Source organism: Liolophura sinensis, chromosome 2 (assembly GCF_032854445.1).
Source record: "Liolophura sinensis isolate JHLJ2023 chromosome 2, CUHK_Ljap_v2, whole genome shotgun sequence".
NCBI classification, from domain to species: Eukaryota; Metazoa; Mollusca; class Polyplacophora; order Chitonida; family Chitonidae; genus Liolophura; species Liolophura sinensis.
The window spans coordinates 15,215,195-15,233,518 of record NC_088296.1 but is presented as its reverse complement, the minus strand read 5'-3'; the positions used below and the strand labels follow the sequence as shown (position 1 = coordinate 15,233,518).

Below are 18,324 nucleotides of genomic sequence, written 5' to 3'. Positions count from 1 at the left end.
ATAAATTGATTAGACATGAACTTGGGGCCTCCGTGGCTCAGTTGGTTAGCGTGCTAGCGCACCGTAATAACCCAAAAGCCTTTCATCAATGCGGTCGCTGTGAGTTCAAATCCAGCTCATGCTGGCTTCCTCTCCACCCGTATGTGGGAAGGTCTGCCAGCAACCTATGGATGATCGTTGGTTTCCCCCGGGCTCTTCCCGCTTTCCACCCACCATAAAGCTGGCCGCCGCCGTATAAGTGAAATATTGTTGAGTACGGCGTAAAACACCAATCAAATAAGTAAATAAATAACTAGACATGAGCTCAATGACGAATGTGTATACACAGTACACGTGAAACAGCATAGTACATATTTTAGGCTTTTTTATCATTCTGGGGCCAGTTCATAACTTTATCATTTTTTCGTAAATGGTTTCAGATATAGCGAAATAGTGGAAGAAGAGTGTTGTGAAATGCTTTTCTACAAAATGTGGTGAAAGTGACTTTTCCATATCTAACGCTGAAAAGCCAGTGAAATATACGTGGAATTTCCAAAATACTAACGACGGCCCTTCAAACAAACACGCTAATAACTAAACAACCCACACAAGCAGCGGCATGAATAATATTGTAGTGTATTTATTCATTTATTAATTTATTTATTTATTTGACCAATGTTTTACGCTATACTCAACAATAATTTGTAGATAGATGAACAGATAAATTCAATTTGCAAATTCTACTTTACAGCCACACTTTTTTTTCTTAAATAAAGAAAAGTATGAGTAAGAACTAAACATGATAGTTAAAGGAAAAAAAACAGATCAAAACAAAATAAAACAACAATACAAATAGAAATAAAAGATCTGGTTTTGCATGCATACCACAGATAACTAATTCCTTTCTTAAAACAGTCTTTTGATGACAGCTATGTCCGATAGTTCAAAGACCATTACTTCTTTATTTGATATGAATTTATACCTCGCATATCCCCTTTGTGTCTAGTCCACTCTGTTTATTAGGCTAGAACCGAGTTATCGCGCTCGTTGGATATTTAAACACATCGGAGTATGAGCTTGAGGTCGATTGAGACGCCATCCTTCTGGGAGAGTTGTCGTACATATGCAGGGAGGCACCAGTTGTACCCGTTCCGATTTGCGGCGGCAGCATTTCCTCATCGTCCACGTGGATGTCATCTCCACTGATAGGATCGATTCTATGGGCGTACACATTGTTGGTCACAATATTCTCTTCACGCATAGCATCGTCGCCGCCTCGGCTGGAAAGGAACACAGTGCTGATGGAACCCGCACCGGAGTCCTCCGATGGAAGAAAGCCTTTGTTTTCAAAGCCCTCTTTCCGCAGTCGCTCAGTGTTCACCCCAGTACGATTTTGGTCCATCCTGTTTGCTAATTTCCCCAAGCTCGCACTCATTGTTGCATTCTCGCGCATTTGGCGGGCCGGAAACGGGAACGAGTAGTCAAACAAAGTAGGCATAGCGCTGAGACCATTTGTCACTCTTCCGTCCTGACCAACTGGTGATGACGTGGCTCTTCTATTCGCTCGCTTGGTTTTTCTTTTTTCAACTTGACAGCTAAAATCAACAGTATTACACTTATATATCAACAATAGAGCAGAACTAGGCAGTTGATCATGCAGAAATAAATAAATAGCTTAGAGTCAATATGTGTAGCTTACGTGCTCATTATGTTTGCCAGACAAAATTCACTCGAACAGAGTAAGCCAATCGCTAACAACATACATGGTGTCGGTTGTCTGTTGTCTCTATTCTGATGGACCAATTTGTCATGTGCAACAAAGTATTGATTATTATTAAAAATAATACTGATTTGTTTAATTAGTACTTCAGGCTTCATCAAGAATACTCGCTTAAATTGGTTCTAGTATAAAGAAAAACTGGAAAGTCCTTCTAAACAATCATCCAACCCCCGGGGGCTATAGTGGTGAACAGGTAAATCGCGTTAGAAATTCCATTTTCATTCCAAGACTCAAAAAATAGGCGAATTGACGTCATTTTAGAGAAGACATTACTTCTGATAATACAGCTTTTATTTAGTACAACATTTAAAGTGGCAGTTAAGTTTATCTGGGAAGGAAGAAAAACCGAGCATCCTGGGTAGGCCTATATCGCTCAATACCTCACAAACCTTTTTAAATTTATGCAAATTAAATACGTTGATTACCTCGCAAATATAATACCCATCAGCAACAACAACAACGCACAGGTGCCTCCTAAACCGGCCAAAACGTATACGTAAATCGCTGTGTCCGATGTCGTGGCCGGTGTTACTATTTGAGACAGACATACAAATAATGTACAATTGTAGACTTCATTAATCAATTAAAACATACTGTAAGAACATAACTGTACATAATTCTGCACTTCACTAATAAATTAAAAAGATCGGATGTAAATAAAACAGAGCAAACTATCAAATTGTACTCTTCATTAGTAAAAAAGTAGTCAGTAGTCCAAAACTATAAATACATAAGTAAAATAGAGCAAAGTTGGAAATTCCATACTCCGTTAGTTCTTAAAGGATAAATGAAGAACATGAAGGAAAATATGCCAAAAAAAGAGACATCTTTATTCTCGTTTATGAGATATATTTTACATTCCGTGATCAACTCTCTATACGATACGTTTATTTTCCGTCAGTGATCGTAAATACTCCGAAGAGACGACTTCGATGAAGATACTGGGAACAAAGAACCAGCTTCAAACAAAATATTCCGCTTTTCATTGGACAACATCGGTCACGTGGGGTACAGATGTATTCTCGAATCCTGCAGATGACGTCAAATGTGTCAGCTGAGTAAGTTATCTCCCTTTGTTGGGCTGTGAATCAGCGGTCTTCTGCCCCGAACTAATGGATTTTTGCTTGATAAATTTGCTACATGGTTACTCAGTGACAGGATAGGAAAATATATGGTGTAAGTAACCATCCTATTAAGCTCCGCTGACACGTCGCCTAATATCAGGATTACTGACACCATATATTTCCGTATCATACCACTGAGTAATCATGTAACGAATAAAACCGGAACCGCTTATATTTTGAAGTAAAACTGTACAAGTGAACATTGATCGATCAGAGAACCCAGAAAGCGACTATCATGTAGACCTACTCTGGGCACGCGAATTTGCTCCACCCATAAGGTTGACCATCTTATGAGTGAAAAAATTTTGACCACTCTACTAAACACCAAACAAATTAATAAATCCAGTATATAAATAGAGAGTGCTTTGGGTTTTTTACATATTAAAAAAAAACCTTTGTAAGCTTACCTGGTTGCGCCGTAGAGTTCAGTAGCACGTCTGTCACGTTGGTCACTGGAATAATAAGAAGGTGTAATAAAGACACGGAATTGAATAGTTGAACTGACACAAAGGTGTCTGTCATAGTGAATAAAATTGATGATCTTAAACCATCGTTATGATGTTTAAAATATTTGGAAGAAAATATATTTTTCTTTTAGACAAGCAAATCGTTAATAAAAAGATGTGTGGTGGCGATGATGAAAGCGGTAAATATAAATTAAGTTCTTAAGATGGACAACATCGGTCACGTGGGGTACAGATGTATTCTCGAATCCTGCAGACGACGTCAAATGTGTCAGCTGACTAAGTTATCTCCCTTTGTTGGGTTATGAATAAGCAGTCTTCTGCCCCGAACTGATGAATCTTTGCATGATAAATTCGCTACAAGGTTACTCAGTGATAGGGTACGGTAATATATGGTGTAAGTAACCATCATATTGAGCTCCGCTGACACGTCGCCTGATATCAGGATTACTGACACCATATATTTCCGTATCATATCACTGAGTAATTATGTAACGAATAAAACCGGAACCGCTTATATTTTGAAGTAAAACTGTACAAGTGAACATTGATCGATCAGAGAACCCAGAAAGCCACTATCATGTAGACCTACTCTGGGCACGCGAATTTGCTAAAACCATAAGGTTGACCATCTTACGAGTGATAACATCTTGACTACTCTACTAAACACCAAACAAATTAATAAATCCAGTATATAAATAGAGAGTGCTTTGGGTTTTTTACATATTAAAAAAAAAATCTGTGTAAGCTTACCTGGTTGCGCCGTAGAGTTCAGTAGCACGTCTGTCACGTTGGTCACTGGAATAATAAGAAGGTGTAATAAAGACACGCAATTGAATAGTTGAACTGACACAAAGGTGTCTGTCATAGTGAATAAAATTGATGATCTTAAACCATCGTTATGATGTTTAAAATGTTTGGAAGAAAATATATTTTTCTTTTAGATAACAAAATTGTAAATAAAAAGATGAGAGGTGGTGATGATGAAAGCGGTAAATATGAAAAGTCAAAACGCGCAACCATAGGAAAGACGAGCAGTCGGTTAAATCGCTCACGCCGCGTCTACACTATGCGATTTGTTAGATGCAAATATGATAAAATTATTGTATACGCAGGATTCTGACTACGCGATTTATCGAATCATATAACCACATATATGAAATAGATCATGTCATATTTGCATTCCACAAGGGTTAAATCTGACGGATTGAATCATCCATGGCCTCTTGTAAAATAGGTTTAATCATGGCAAACGTACACTTATCTACCCAAAGTATACCGTTCCTGCTTTACATTATTGTATTTTTTTTTTACTTAGTACAAAAAAATAGTATCTGCGAATAGTATCTGCATCAGCTAGGTTTACCCACCACTGGATGAAAACATCAAATATATCACGTATACAGGTATATGTATAGACAGAACAACAGACACATTGAAGCTCGACATACACGGAGCATAAGACTCAACCCAACTCGGGTCCTGAGCGTTCCTGTATGCAAATTATCGACGCAACACAAGGGTTGTACCCCGGTCGTGATATTCATGGCTGTTCAATCCAAAGCGCTATGGCCATCAGCGACAGGGGCCAACTCCGTGCAACCTTACTGGTATGTCGGCTTATGCATGTAGGCCAGAGGTTTAACATCGTACTTAACAATTTTTCAGTCATATGACGAAGAAGTATCATTACGTTTGCGAGCATATACTGTGTCTACTTGTGGCAGGGCGAGTCCTTGCGGGCAAATTGCTGCCGAAACTGAGGTGTCATGCCGAAAACACCAGATACGACACCCCACTCATCACATTATACTGACACCGGGCCAACTAGTCATACTTCCTTCCCTAACATCTCAGTACTGAGCGCCAGGCGAGGCAGCACCCAATATCATTTTTAGGGTATTAGGTATGACCAGGCCCGTACCCCATAGTAAACATGATGATGAGGATGAAATGTTGTGCTTTCACTTCAGATCAAAGATTATAGACTAACAACTAACCTCCTACCTGGACTGGCAGTTTATGGTTTAAGTTTAGTCTTTAGTCCCTCACAGTTCTGGTAATCGAACTCTTACCTGACTGAGAGTTTGACATGAAAGTAGACTGTGTAACATTACTTCCTGAAAGCAAGAAACAATAGAGTTAACGGCACAAGCGCAAATTTCTACTCGCTGTATATATTCCATTGTTCGTATGGAAGCAGTTTAGTAAAGATCTAACACTTATAAAGTAATTAGTTTTACCAATCAGCAGTTACGGCTTTATAATTAACAATTAGTAATTAAAATTACTATATACAATAATCCACAAGTTCCATTACTGATGTGAGAAGCCAGCATATTAACTTTGAAACTTATCCATCATATTATTCGCTACGATTCTGTCGAACTTTTGACAGTTCCTATCCCGATGCCGTCCTTAGTTAAGAAAGAAAAACCCAGGTTGGTTCACATGCGATTTTTTGATGTTCTTGAAATGGCTGATGATTTTATGCAAGTTGGGGACAGTTGATGCAAAAGTTACAAGTTTTGCCTCCCTTTGATAGAGGGCTATTGAACCCCACTTTTGAAAATGTAAAGTTAACCCAAGAATCCAACTAGAGACTGATTCTGGCCTTTCGGGTGAAATCTGTGACCTTTCCGTTAATTTGTGGATTCCAACTGCTGCGGGAGAGAGATTTTCAACTGGACACTTACTGGCTGTTGTTGTTGTACGGGTTGTTGTTGTAGCTGTTGTTGTTGAACCTGCTGTTGGAGTGGCCTGCTGGGTGATGGTTGTCGTGGGTTTCCCTTAGCAAATACATGTGCAAAAAAATTAGGCTAAGAATACATCTGAAAAAGCCTAATTGCAAATATTGTTAGTGAATTATTAGTGAACTACCGTACCTACTTATCTGTGATCTAATGCACTGTTTTCACATCACTGGTACAGCTATTGAAGAGGGATTCACGATTTGCTTCCTTTAAATGAACGTCCCCAAATATTAAAGTCTAAGTAGTAGTCAAACAATCAAATCATACAAAAATAAAGTTCTTTAAATCTGGTATCCGTCTTCGGACTGAAATCAAGTTTGAGGCGTTGGCCCGCTGTCCTCATCTTAACATCTATGGGAGATCCTATAGCAGAGAGAGATTACCAAACTGGACACTTACCGGTTGTTGTTGCACCGGTCGTTGCAGTGGCTCTCTGTGAGATGTTTGATGTAGGGTTCCCTTAGCAAATAAGTAAATGAGTGAGTGAGTGAGTGAGTGAGTGAGTTCATGGGATTTAACGAAATAAATAAATGGGTGAGTGAATGCTTCGGATTTAACGAAATAAATAAATGAGCAAAACTAATCAGGCTACGTAAGGATCCGAAACAGCAGAATAGCGAATACAAATTGTAAATTCTACACAATTACTTATGTGGAAACAATACGGTCAACCGTTGTGCATGTAGCTATATATCAGCTGTTATACTATATAGGGCTCCGTCATCCGATAGTAACTTGGCGAAATTAGAGATATAAATAGTGTATGATAACTAAACAATATGTGTACCAGTACGACCACTGAGTAATACTCAACATGGCCATGCTGTAAATGGAAGCTTCCTTCCTCCCCAATGTCTTCTCTCCTACGAACACAGTTCTTGTTATACTGGACATGCCAAACCTTGCTGCATTAACTTGGTGCGGTTTCTAATGTTTCGAATTTCTTTAGGAAATATAGATGCCAATCAAACACTTACTGGTTGTTGTTGAAGTTGTTGTACTTGTTGTTGTTGTTGTTACACCGGTTGTTGCAGTAGACTTCTGTGTGACGCTTGTAGTAGGAGCTGTTTTCCCTTTGCAAGCACATGTACATGAGCAAAAAAAAATGGACAACGACAGCATCTAAAAGAGCTGGACGTTGGATATTGATAGTAAGCTGTAGGCTACTTAATTACTAAACGTTTGATTCATTCAAATATGCCTACTGCTATTAGATTAACAAAAATATCTAGGGTACACTAAGGGAGCATTCACAACAGCTGGATGTCGAATATAAGCAATTAGGTGCATATAGAATGTAGCTACCCTGGCTACCCAGCGGTTTTATTTGTGGCAATATGCCTACTGCCTAATTGTTTATGCGCTTGCATTAAGCTACCTGAAAACGATGGGAGTGTAGACGGCCTTTGATTAATGGAATAACAACGTTTTAGCCCTTAATTAAGAAAGGAAGTATACATGATTTATTTATTTATTTGATTGGTGTTTTACGCCGTGCTCAAGAATATTTCACTTATACGACAGTCCCCGCAAACACGGGCTGCCGAGCGAATCCCAACGCCCACATGTGACAGAACAGCACGTTCCTCCACGCTGCTCCCAGGCCAGAAAGAACATGTCAGTTGTGGAATTTAGACATCGGGAAAGAATAATACCATGTTGGTGTAGGGTGAGCTAGTTAAGAAAGAGTCCCTCTTGCTGCCAAACTTTGGTTATAATAAGCCTAATTTCTTTTTTTTTTTGAGTCAAACTGTACTTCAAACTAAGATATCAGAATTTGTTAGCACGGTTATGCGTAAAACCGCCATCTAAATAAAAATGATAACGCGTGTATCACACACATACTTACCGGTAGTTGATGGGATAGTGGACGTAGCATTAGGGTCTGAAACAAATAAAATAAAATATGTTTCAATTTGCTAGTTTTCCATTGCAATTATCCCCAGTTTCGCCACATTATGAAAGTATCATTTGTACTTCGCTCTTCCCGGCCCATAATATTCTGGCTACATACTTGTTACCTCTCTTTTGTGCAGTAACATTTGACATGGCTTTGACCCATCCACAACTCAGCATTCATGTCAAAAGAGAAACTGTACAGTTTGTTAAATTATTACCAAAGTTAACTTACAGAACAAAAGCTAAATCATAGTTAAATGCAGAACATCCCATACATGTTTACACCTTTCTTCAAAATATTTACCATAACACATTTCTGAGCCATGCTGGATTGAAACGGTCTACCATTGCGGCTCTTGGTATGCACATTTATCCCCTTAACACAAACACAACTGGGCATCTTACTCGTACAAAACATCAGGGCATATAATTCGTACAAAACATTTGAGCCTCTAACTTGTGCAAAACAACTGGGCGTCTAACTCGTGCAAAACATCAGGGCATCTAACCCGTAGAAAAGAGCTGGGCATCCAACCCTTACAAAACAACTGGGCATATAACTCGTACAAACAGCTGGGTCTCTAACTTGTGCAAAACATCAGGGCCATCTAGCCCAGAGAAAACCGCTGGGCTTCGAACTTGTACAAAGCAACTGGTCCTCTAACTCGTAAAAAACCTCCGGGTCTCTAACTCGTGCAAAACAACTGGGCATCTAACTCGTACAAAACATCAGGGCATCTAACCCGTACAAAAGAGCTGGGCCTCTAACTCGTACAAAACAACTGGGCATATAACTCGTACAAAACAGCATGGTCTTTAATTCGTACAAAACAGTTGAGGCTTTAACTCGTACAAAACAGTCAGGCCTCTATCTCGTTCAAAACAACAGGGCGTCTAACTCGTACTAAACAACTGGGTCCCTAACTTATACAAAACAGCTGGGTCTCTAGCCGGTCCAAAACAACAGGGCATCTAACCCGTAGAAAACCTCCGGGCCTATAAGTCGTACTAAATTCCGTCTAAAAAAACTAGGTCTCTAACCCTCTCAAAACACGTGCGCCAATCAGCTGCATAATAGCACCAGGGATTCGTACAAAAATATCTAGGCCTCTATCCCGTACAAAAACATATGGGCCGCTTGGCTGTACAGTAATATCTAGGCCTCTAACCCACAGAAAACCTCTGGACGCACAACCCGTACAAAACATCTGGGCCTCTAACCCCTGCAAAACACCTGGACCTCTAGCCTGTTCAAAACATCTGGACGTCCAAACCTGTACAAATTATCTTGTGTCTCTAACCCATGCAAAGGAAAATCCTATAACCCATACAAATACTCTGTTCACCTAATCTGTAGACTTAACCGGTACAAAACACGGAAGGAACTCGGTATATTGGACCCCAGCCTTATTAAGGTTTCATCACAACTGTTCACATAATGAAATTTTGAAAAAGGTTAAATTTTGCCAGTACTTCGGTCGGTACCACAGACGAGAGTGAACCATTTTCCTACCCAGCCTCGCTTATTACCCCATAGTCCCCCATAGAATGAATATTATTATGTTGTAGGGTGGGCTAGTTCAGAAAGAGTCCTTTTTCTACCAAACTTTGGTTGTACTAAGCCTAGTATATTAAAAGTAAGAAATATTTTTGAGTCAAAATTGTGCTTCAAAACTAAGAGATGAAAATTTGTTACCATGGTTATGCGTAAAACGGCCATCTAAATAAAAATAATAACGCATAACCATAACACTTACCGTAAAACAGCTGGGTCTCCAACTCGTACAAAACAGCTGGGCCTCTAACTCGAACAAAACAACTGGGCCTCTAACTCGTACAAAACACCTGGACATCTAACTCGTACAAAAGAGCTGGGCCTCTAACTCGAAGAAAACAACTGGGCCTCTAACTCGTACAAAACACCTGGGCATCTAACTCGTACAAAAGAGCTGGGCCTCTAACTCATACAAAAGAGCTGGGTCTCTAGCCTGTACAAATCATCAGGGCATCTAACTCCTACAAAACCTCCAGGCCTCTAACCCGTACAAAAATTCCGTGTGAATTAACTGGGCCTTATACACGCTCCAAACATATGGGTCAATCAGGTGCACTATAACACCTGGCTCTCTAACTCGTACAAAAATATCTGGGCCTCTAACACGTACAAAAACATCTGGACCTATAACCCGCCCAAAACATCTGTGCCTTTAACCCCTGCAAAACACCAGGGCCTCTTGCCTGATTAAAACACCTGGACCTCCAAACCTGTACACATTATCTTGGGTCTCTAACCCATAGGCCTACAAACGATGGGGCCTCTGACCCGTACCCCCTTATCCTAATCTGTACGCTTAACCGGTACATACCTCGAAAGGAACTCGGTATACTGGACCCTGCCTTATTAAGGTTTCATCCCTACTGTTCACATAATGAAATATAAAAAAGGTTAAGTTTTGCCAGTACTTCGGTGTGTACGACAGAGGACAGTGAACCATTTTCCTACCCAGTCACATTTATTACCACACAGTCTCCGCAAACACGGGCTGCCAAGCGAATCCCAACGCCCACCTGTCACAGAACAGCATATGCTCGGCGTGCACCCACACTGCTCCCAGGCCAGAAAGAACTTGTAAATTATGGAACGTGGATGAATATTACCATGCTGTAGAGAGTGCTAATTTAGAAAGAGTCCTTTTTCTGCCAAAATTTTGTGATACTAAGCCTTGTATGTTAAAATTAAGAAATATTTTATAGTCAAAAAACTTTGCACTTCAATCTAATATATCAAAATTTGTGACCATCGTTATGCGTAAAAACGCCATCTAAGTTCAAGAAATTGCTCAACTGTTCATATGTTATGTTCTTGGCCTGAGCAGTAATAAAACTTGACTTGTCTTGGCTAGTCACACCAATAGTGCCTGTCCAGCCCCACTGCACCGAAACAATGACTCCCCGGAGAAAGAAATTTCATTTTAATTCATCCCTGTTAAACAAATGAAATTATATATTTCCAGGTGAATATGTACCAAGTACGACCTTAAAATGATAAAGCGTCAAAATCCGCCCCTGTTAGATGACGTAACGTTTTGTGGGTGACGTAGGTGTAGATTTAGAAAAACGTGGAGGTACAAAACAAACTGCGGGTGTCCAAGGCCGAAGTGTTTAGCGTGGCAGCCCGGTGCAACGACACAAGGGCCAGCTCTCACCAATGCGGTTGCTGTGACCTAAAATCCAGTTCAAGCTGGCTCCCTCTCCCCACTCTGTGATTGTAGCTACCGTGGTATAAGTGAAGTATTCTTGACTACGGTGTGAAATACTAATCAAACAAATAAATGTAAAACAAAACTGATATAATTTTTTTCTCTGTTCTCTTACCCACACATTGTCCAAACATTGAAGGCACAAGCCCGGGAGGACATTCGCAGTAAGACCTATTCCACTGGTTTGTGGAGCACAATCTATTGGCAGGACAAACTGGTGTGTCCATGTTACACAACTCTGTAAGTAAGCAAACAAGTTGATGATTTTGATTAATTTACTCATTGATTGATTACATTTTCAAGATGTATCTAACAATATTTCGGTGTATACCAACGCCAATCATGTTATTCGCGATTTTGATAATGGAGTTAATTTAGAGTCTTTAGAATTTAAAAACATCCAGCACTTTTGGGATAAGAGGAAAACTACATGTTAAGAAGTGAATTATTATGTTTTTAATGTGAATATATATTCAATCGTTTAAAATCTGAATGAAAAGTCATTGATTTGACTGGACGTAACACAAGGAATGAATGAATGATCATGGCTTTCAATATAGTTCTTTTACAATTAACTTAAAAAACTATTTTAAACATTTATCTACAGCATTGTCAGCATCATTGATTTTAACTAAGATATACAACACATGTTAATAGCAAATCTGATGTGGACCTATTCTGTTCACCGTGCCCGCACGAGAGAGCTCTACGTTTGCCGCCTTTTATGCCAAGCCTGCCAAGAGTGGTGATGTCCTATTGTTTTTACCTTGGACACACCACGGGAGTTGTCCACAAGGTAGTGTCACTTATATGTATTGTGCACAACCACGGTAACCGGCCAGGATAGCACAGTTGGTCCGCTTCGGGTAGATTCAGGATCAATCCTGGGTCGAGACACACCTAAGCGTTATAACTTCCTCGTTTGGCGTTCAGCATGAAGGGGATAGTGCAACGACTGGTTGACCCCTATCAGTATAATGGCTCGGCTTACTTGCCTTCGGTAAGGCGTCTCAGTGAAAATCCGTTCTGCGATAGGGAGGCACATTACAAACACCCTAAGGATTCCTTCGTCGTTATATGACTGAAAAATTGTTGAGTACGTTAAACCCCAAGCACTCACTCACAATCACGGTATGACTGTAACAGATTGCCGGAAATGCTTTGACTCACTCTCATTCATGCATTTATACGAGCCTTAAGTCAGGTTTATGGGTTAAGGAAAACCGGAGAATCCCTCGTAAACCACCACCCGTGACCATTATCCTTCAAAAAAACCACTGACTTAAAGCCACCACCAACGAGTGGTGCCTTCATATATCTAGCTTTAGATATATATATATATATATCTATATATATATATATATATATATATATATATATATATATATATATATATATATATATATATATATATATATATCTATATATATATATATATATATATATATATATCTATCTATCTTTATATATATATATATATATATATATATATATATATATATCTATCTATATATATATATATATATATATATATATATATATATATATATATAATCTGTATACACTTACATGTACACTATCACCGTTTGCATTCAACGAAAAATTAAAATCTTCTTTAGAAAATATTACGGGCTATGGATACGCATTGTTGTATTAAACTTACTTTTACTCAACGATTTTCTTGGTGTCAAAGGTACGCACATTTCGCAAGGTTGCGTAAACAAAGACGAACACCATTAAACACTGACCTTAATGTCACGTGGTGCAAACATTGAAAAGTCATACACTCTGTTTTTGCCTTTCGTAAATAAATAGATGACTGTGACTGGGGGAAAAATCCAGCAATAAAAGATAAAAATCCAGAAGAAAAAAAATCAAAATTATAAAGCTGACACGCCAATGAGAGCAGTATACGGAGCCAAGGTTCAATGCCAGACATGTAGGCTTTTGGTCATCAACAGCTCAAGGTTAGTATGGCCTCTATTATACACACCTGAGTGAACTTTCATCTAACCTTGTACTTACTTCGACAGTATAGTGTCAGTCGTCCGTCAGTTATCTCCCCCTCTCGTATTTCCCACGGGTCTTTCTCGCTACTTTCCACACACGGACAGAAGAAGAAGACACACTCGGTCCCGTCCCCACAGATGTATTTAGACCCACACAAATCTGCAGGAAAAAAGGGGAGATGACATCTTCAATAGCAGTAGGCAGTTTCACAGGCAAGGGTATATTCACCAATATTCAGCATACGTGAAGATGTATTCAGTTACAGGCCTACTTTGGCACAGTTATTGAAATATTTACAGGTGTATGTATTTGCACTTACATAAGCATGTTATATACATTTTCCAATACAAATTCGGATTGCAAAAACCAGAATAGACCCGCTCTGCGCAATGACCTAGGAGCCTTTCATCATTGCGGTCGTTGAGAGTTCAAGTCCAGCTCATGCTGGCTTCCTACCCAGCAGCACGTGTGACGGTATTTCAGCAACATGTGGATAGTCGAGGAGTACACGCGGACCCTGCTCGGGTCCTCTCCTGCCTGGCTTGCTGCCGTCATATTAGTGAAAATGTTTTTGAGTACGGCGTAAAATACCAATCAAAAAAATAAATATACTTATTTGGAGTGGAGTGGAGTATTTCTCTCCAAGCTTCAACATTTCTAACGCAGAAATATGCAGAAACATTGTTTTTTTCTGCACTGATATATTTATTCGTTTTTTTTTCTTAACAATTTTTAATTTTCTAATTTTTAAATTTTTCATCCGGGTTTTTTGCTCCGGGTAGAACCAGATATTTTTGGCAAGTTACTGGGGAACTTTCTCAGGTGTGTCGTACATAGATATATGCACACAGGCAATCTTCGGCTGGTGAGAAATATGTTGTCTTCATTGAACATTAGGTTGCGCAACCATCCACCCTCATCCATCGCTTAACGTCACCAAGGCCCGGCGAAGAGCGAGAGTGTGCTGTACCCAAGACCGGTTTTGAACTCGAATCTTATACGTTTTACATAAACTAGTTTTTGATTTATCTGTGAAATGGACAGTAAAAAATGCACCAAAAAACGCACCAAAAAAAAAAAAAAGAAAAAAAATAGGAAAAAAATAACAGCTGATCCCGATTACTGATTTCTTTCTCTTAACTCTGAAGTTCGAAATGGTCAAAAGTCCCGAAATCTGTTATCATTGCTCGTAAAATTTCGTTGTTCTCGTGAGATGTCAGTGTAAGTAGAATTGCGCATATTAAGGTGCGGTCTCTAACTACAGGTTCTTTCTAATTAACTTTGAAGTGTAGATTAGAAATGCTCTAATAGTGATGCATTTTGTAGTTACACCTACCTACATGTATTTAGTTTACGTTGAAAACTTCCCACATGTTTATTCCGACTCTCATCCCATTCTAATGGCTAAGTATGTATTACATTTATTAAGTATACAATCTGTTATTTTGTCCCATTCAATTGACATACAAGTTCAAAGTTTCTGTTCAAAGATTTGATATGATCAGTTCTTCATTGTTGTAATTTTACCAATGTTAAGTTTACAAGAATTTATATTAAATTAGCAGATTCTATCTGATCAGATTTTTGGGGGTTTGTGTTACCCCACTTCAAAGGTTGATCATAGCAAAATATGTGTTACTTTGCCAGTATTTTACATTTTGAAGTCATATCCTAATACTTCACTGATGTTACCAGTCACTAAATGTATACTTCTTTATGGTTTCTGTTTCATTTATTAACATGTTTTGCTTTGGTTCATATAGCTCAGAATCTGATATCTGTAATGTGGTGAACACTTAATATGAGTTATTATACTGTACCAGAGTTACTCTCATAATGTTCACAGAGTCACTCTCATGATGTTCACAGAGTCACTTTCATGATGTTCTCAGAGTCACTCTCATGATGTTCATGTATTGATTCAGAATACTTACTCTGAGGCACTGTGCGGTAAGAGAGTCACTCTCATGATGTTCATGTATTTATTCAAAATACGTACTCTGAGCTCATGTGCTGTATCAGAGTTACTCTCGTGATGTTCACAGAGTTACTGTCATGACATTCACAGAGTCACTCTCATGTTGTCCATGTATTGATTCAAAATACTTACTCTGAGGCACTCTACGGAAAGAGATTCGCTCTCGTGATGTTCATAGAGTTACTCTCATGATGTTCACAGAGTTACTCTCATGATGTTCACAGAATCACTCTCATGATGTTAACAGAGTTACTCTCATGATGTTAACAGAGTAACTCTTGTGATGTTCAAGTTTTTGTTCAGAATACTTACTCTGAGCTCATGTACTGTATCAGAGTTACTCTCGTGATGTTCAAGTTTTTGTTCAGAATACTTACTCTGGGCCATAGTACATCTTAGCAACAGAAACACCAGAATCTGTAAAAATCGGGAACCACACCGCTTCATGATTGAACCACAGCAATCAGTCCATCGGTATCCAAACTCAGGTCGTCTACATTCTACATGTAGTCGTAATATGTCGTCGGTATGGTAAGTCCAAGTCAGTTAGACCAAACAAACTACGTCTCCACCAAACACCTATGTGTTATTCCTATCTTGTGTATAAGAACTCTTTAAGCTTCTTGCAACTTTTTTTCTTTCATACATATAGTGTACCGCCTGTTACACAATTTTTGTCACCACGCTCATTTCGAATAAATTACCATACTGCCGATCTTCCGCCTTACTCCATGTATACAAATCACCCGTGTGGGCCACGGATGCCGTGAATTTGAGACGCTTGAGCCTTTTCACCGAAGATGACCTGCATTTATTAAAGGTGCTGATGATTTATACGGCGGGTCAAAGTGCTCAAATCAGCAATGTTGAACACTGCACATACTTATAAGCATACTTGTGAGACATATAATTTTTTGAAAGATGTGAAAGTTTTCAGGCGTGGTGGGTGTTTGAATGTGGCGTGCGTATAAATAAAAAACTACTACTGAAAACCAGTCAAGCGTGTCGATGAGGTCGTTAAGAGTCGAATAGATGCGAATTTTTAGTTAATGCCATTTGTGCCATATTCTTTTCACAAATATCTTCTACAAATATTAATATTTGGGGTATTTGTCATTTTCTGTATGGACTGGTACACAGAAAAGTTGAGCAAGTGGGCTTCTCTTACTAAATCTTGGCCAAACCTGAATTTCATCTTGGGCGAATAGGCCCAAGAGATTGCTGTATATAGCATATACTTGTCTGTCACGCGCGTCGGTTTTCAGCATTGTGTTTTATTGTGCAGGCACATTGTTAGTAGTTTCGTGAAGGACAATTCATTCACACTTTTCACCACTCCTATGGACTTGTGTTCGAGATAACCAAGATAGCATTGGCGTATATTCACATACATATACTCACGTATGCACGACACAACCATATATGCATGGATCTATACATTGGGCGAAATTACACCCTGAACACAGTTTGAAGCAGTGATATCTAACAACGACATAGATGACACTTGTACAAGCTTAATGCAGCGCGCTGCCGGGAAGTGCTTAAGATGCTTGTATTCTAAGCACTACATTGCTGGAGACCCTATTGAGGCCCTATACTGATGATAACAGGCTGTAGACAGTTTCGAGGAGTGCTTGGCCTAGGGTTTTCCCTTCTGCCTGGTTTCCTTCCACTATAATGTCGGCCGTCGTCGAGGAAGTGAAATGTTCCTGAACTCCAATTAAATAACTAAGTAGCTAAACAAAAGCTAAATAAATATATAAATCACAATATTATGCACCTGTGGCTTGTTTCTCGAGTGTTTACCACTTTTCTATGTACGGATCTTGAATCGTACACTGTTTAGCAGTTTCAGATCAGTGGAATTAATTAACACACTTTTGGAAATGCATAAGTAATAAGCCTTGTACAAATAATGAATGAGATAAGTCTTGCACATATAATGCGCATGATAAGCCTTGCACAAATAATGTGTGTGGTAATCCTTACACATATAATGTGTGTGGTAATCCTTACACATATAATGCGTGTGATAAGCCTTGCACAAGTAATGCGTCTGATAAGCCCTGTGCATAATTATGCATACCTAAAATGAGTGATATACCAAACTGAACTATCTCTGGTCACAGTTTTTGCATAGTTTAATGTTGCATTCGGCATGTTTCGGTCGTGTTGCCTCGTAGCAGGCCGGACTTACTCCCGACAAAATTCTTTCACCAGGCGGCCATGCCTGAAAAACACCAGACAATGCCCCTCCCACTCGCATTATACTGACACCGGCCCTCAGTACTCGGCCTATTTCTCTTATGCTGAGGGCCAAGCGATATTCTGTAATTTTATACATAAATGTATAGCCGGCTGTATTTAATTTCATGCGTGTAAACTTAACCATTGGGCGTACGAGGCAGATGTCCCATTCATTGGTTCACTACAGTTGCTTAAGTCACATGGGCGTGGTTTTCGTCTCTGTACCTAGAGAACTATTATTTTCATGCTAAATCAAAAATACATCTCAACTCAAGTCCGAGGTCAGGTGCGCTATGTGTATATAGTAGAGCTTCTTATATATTCCGGCACAGGGTTTTCCGCTGATGGCCAATTAACGCGAGATAATACGGCATGTATGTCTTGCAGAACTTCTGTCAACATCAGTTTGGCTGACAAAGGCTTTTTCTGTTTAGGCTCCTGTTTGTCAAGTACATTACCTCGTTATTAATTATTTAATGAATTGATGGTTTATAAGTGAAATATTTCACTTATATGATGGCAGCCGACATTGTGGTGGGAAACACCCATTTGCAGACCGCTGGCAGATGTTCCCAAGTACTACCAGAGAGGAAACCAGTATAAGCTGGACTTGAACTCACATCGACACCTACATTTAGGTAGTATTTTAGTGCACTTTACTGTAGCAAATGCAGGCCAAAATAATCTTGAACACAAATGTGCGCAAAATTAAGACGGTTTAATATAAACTGAAAGGAAACAGTATCCCAGGTTCCGATTAAAGTTTAGTGTTTATTGTCCTAGAGGTCACCTTCAAAGCACATGGCGAAAAACTGCCGAGTTGAATGTCC

At 39.2% G+C, this 18,324-nt stretch overlaps 2 protein-coding genes across 2 annotated transcripts; both read right to left on the bottom strand.

Moving 5' to 3' along the window:
- Window positions 1-654: 654 nt before the first annotated feature.
- Window positions 655-3,474, bottom strand: LOC135462904 (uncharacterized). Its single transcript, XM_064740209.1, has 3 exons — window positions 3,291-3,474; window positions 2,185-2,290; window positions 655-1,574 (listed from the first exon to the last, which is right to left on the bottom strand). The coding sequence occupies exons 1-3, from the start codon at window positions 3,403-3,405 to the stop codon at window positions 1,004-1,006; spliced, it is 792 nt and encodes a 263-aa protein (XP_064596279.1). The 5' UTR covers window positions 3,406-3,474; the 3' UTR covers window positions 655-1,003.
- A 626-nt stretch (window positions 3,475-4,100) lies between these two features.
- Window positions 4,101-15,918, bottom strand: LOC135462905 (salivary glue protein Sgs-3-like). The gene is made up of 8 exons (XM_064740210.1): window positions 15,625-15,918; window positions 13,285-13,428; window positions 11,375-11,497; window positions 7,950-7,985; window positions 7,078-7,173; window positions 6,044-6,559; window positions 5,423-5,467; window positions 4,101-4,145 (listed from the first exon to the last, which is right to left on the bottom strand). The coding sequence occupies exons 1-6, from the start codon at window positions 15,692-15,694 to the stop codon at window positions 6,480-6,482; spliced, it is 549 nt and encodes a 182-aa protein (XP_064596280.1). The 5' UTR covers window positions 15,695-15,918; the 3' UTR covers window positions 4,101-4,145; window positions 5,423-5,467; window positions 6,044-6,479.
- Window positions 15,919-18,324: the final 2,406 nt, after the last annotated feature.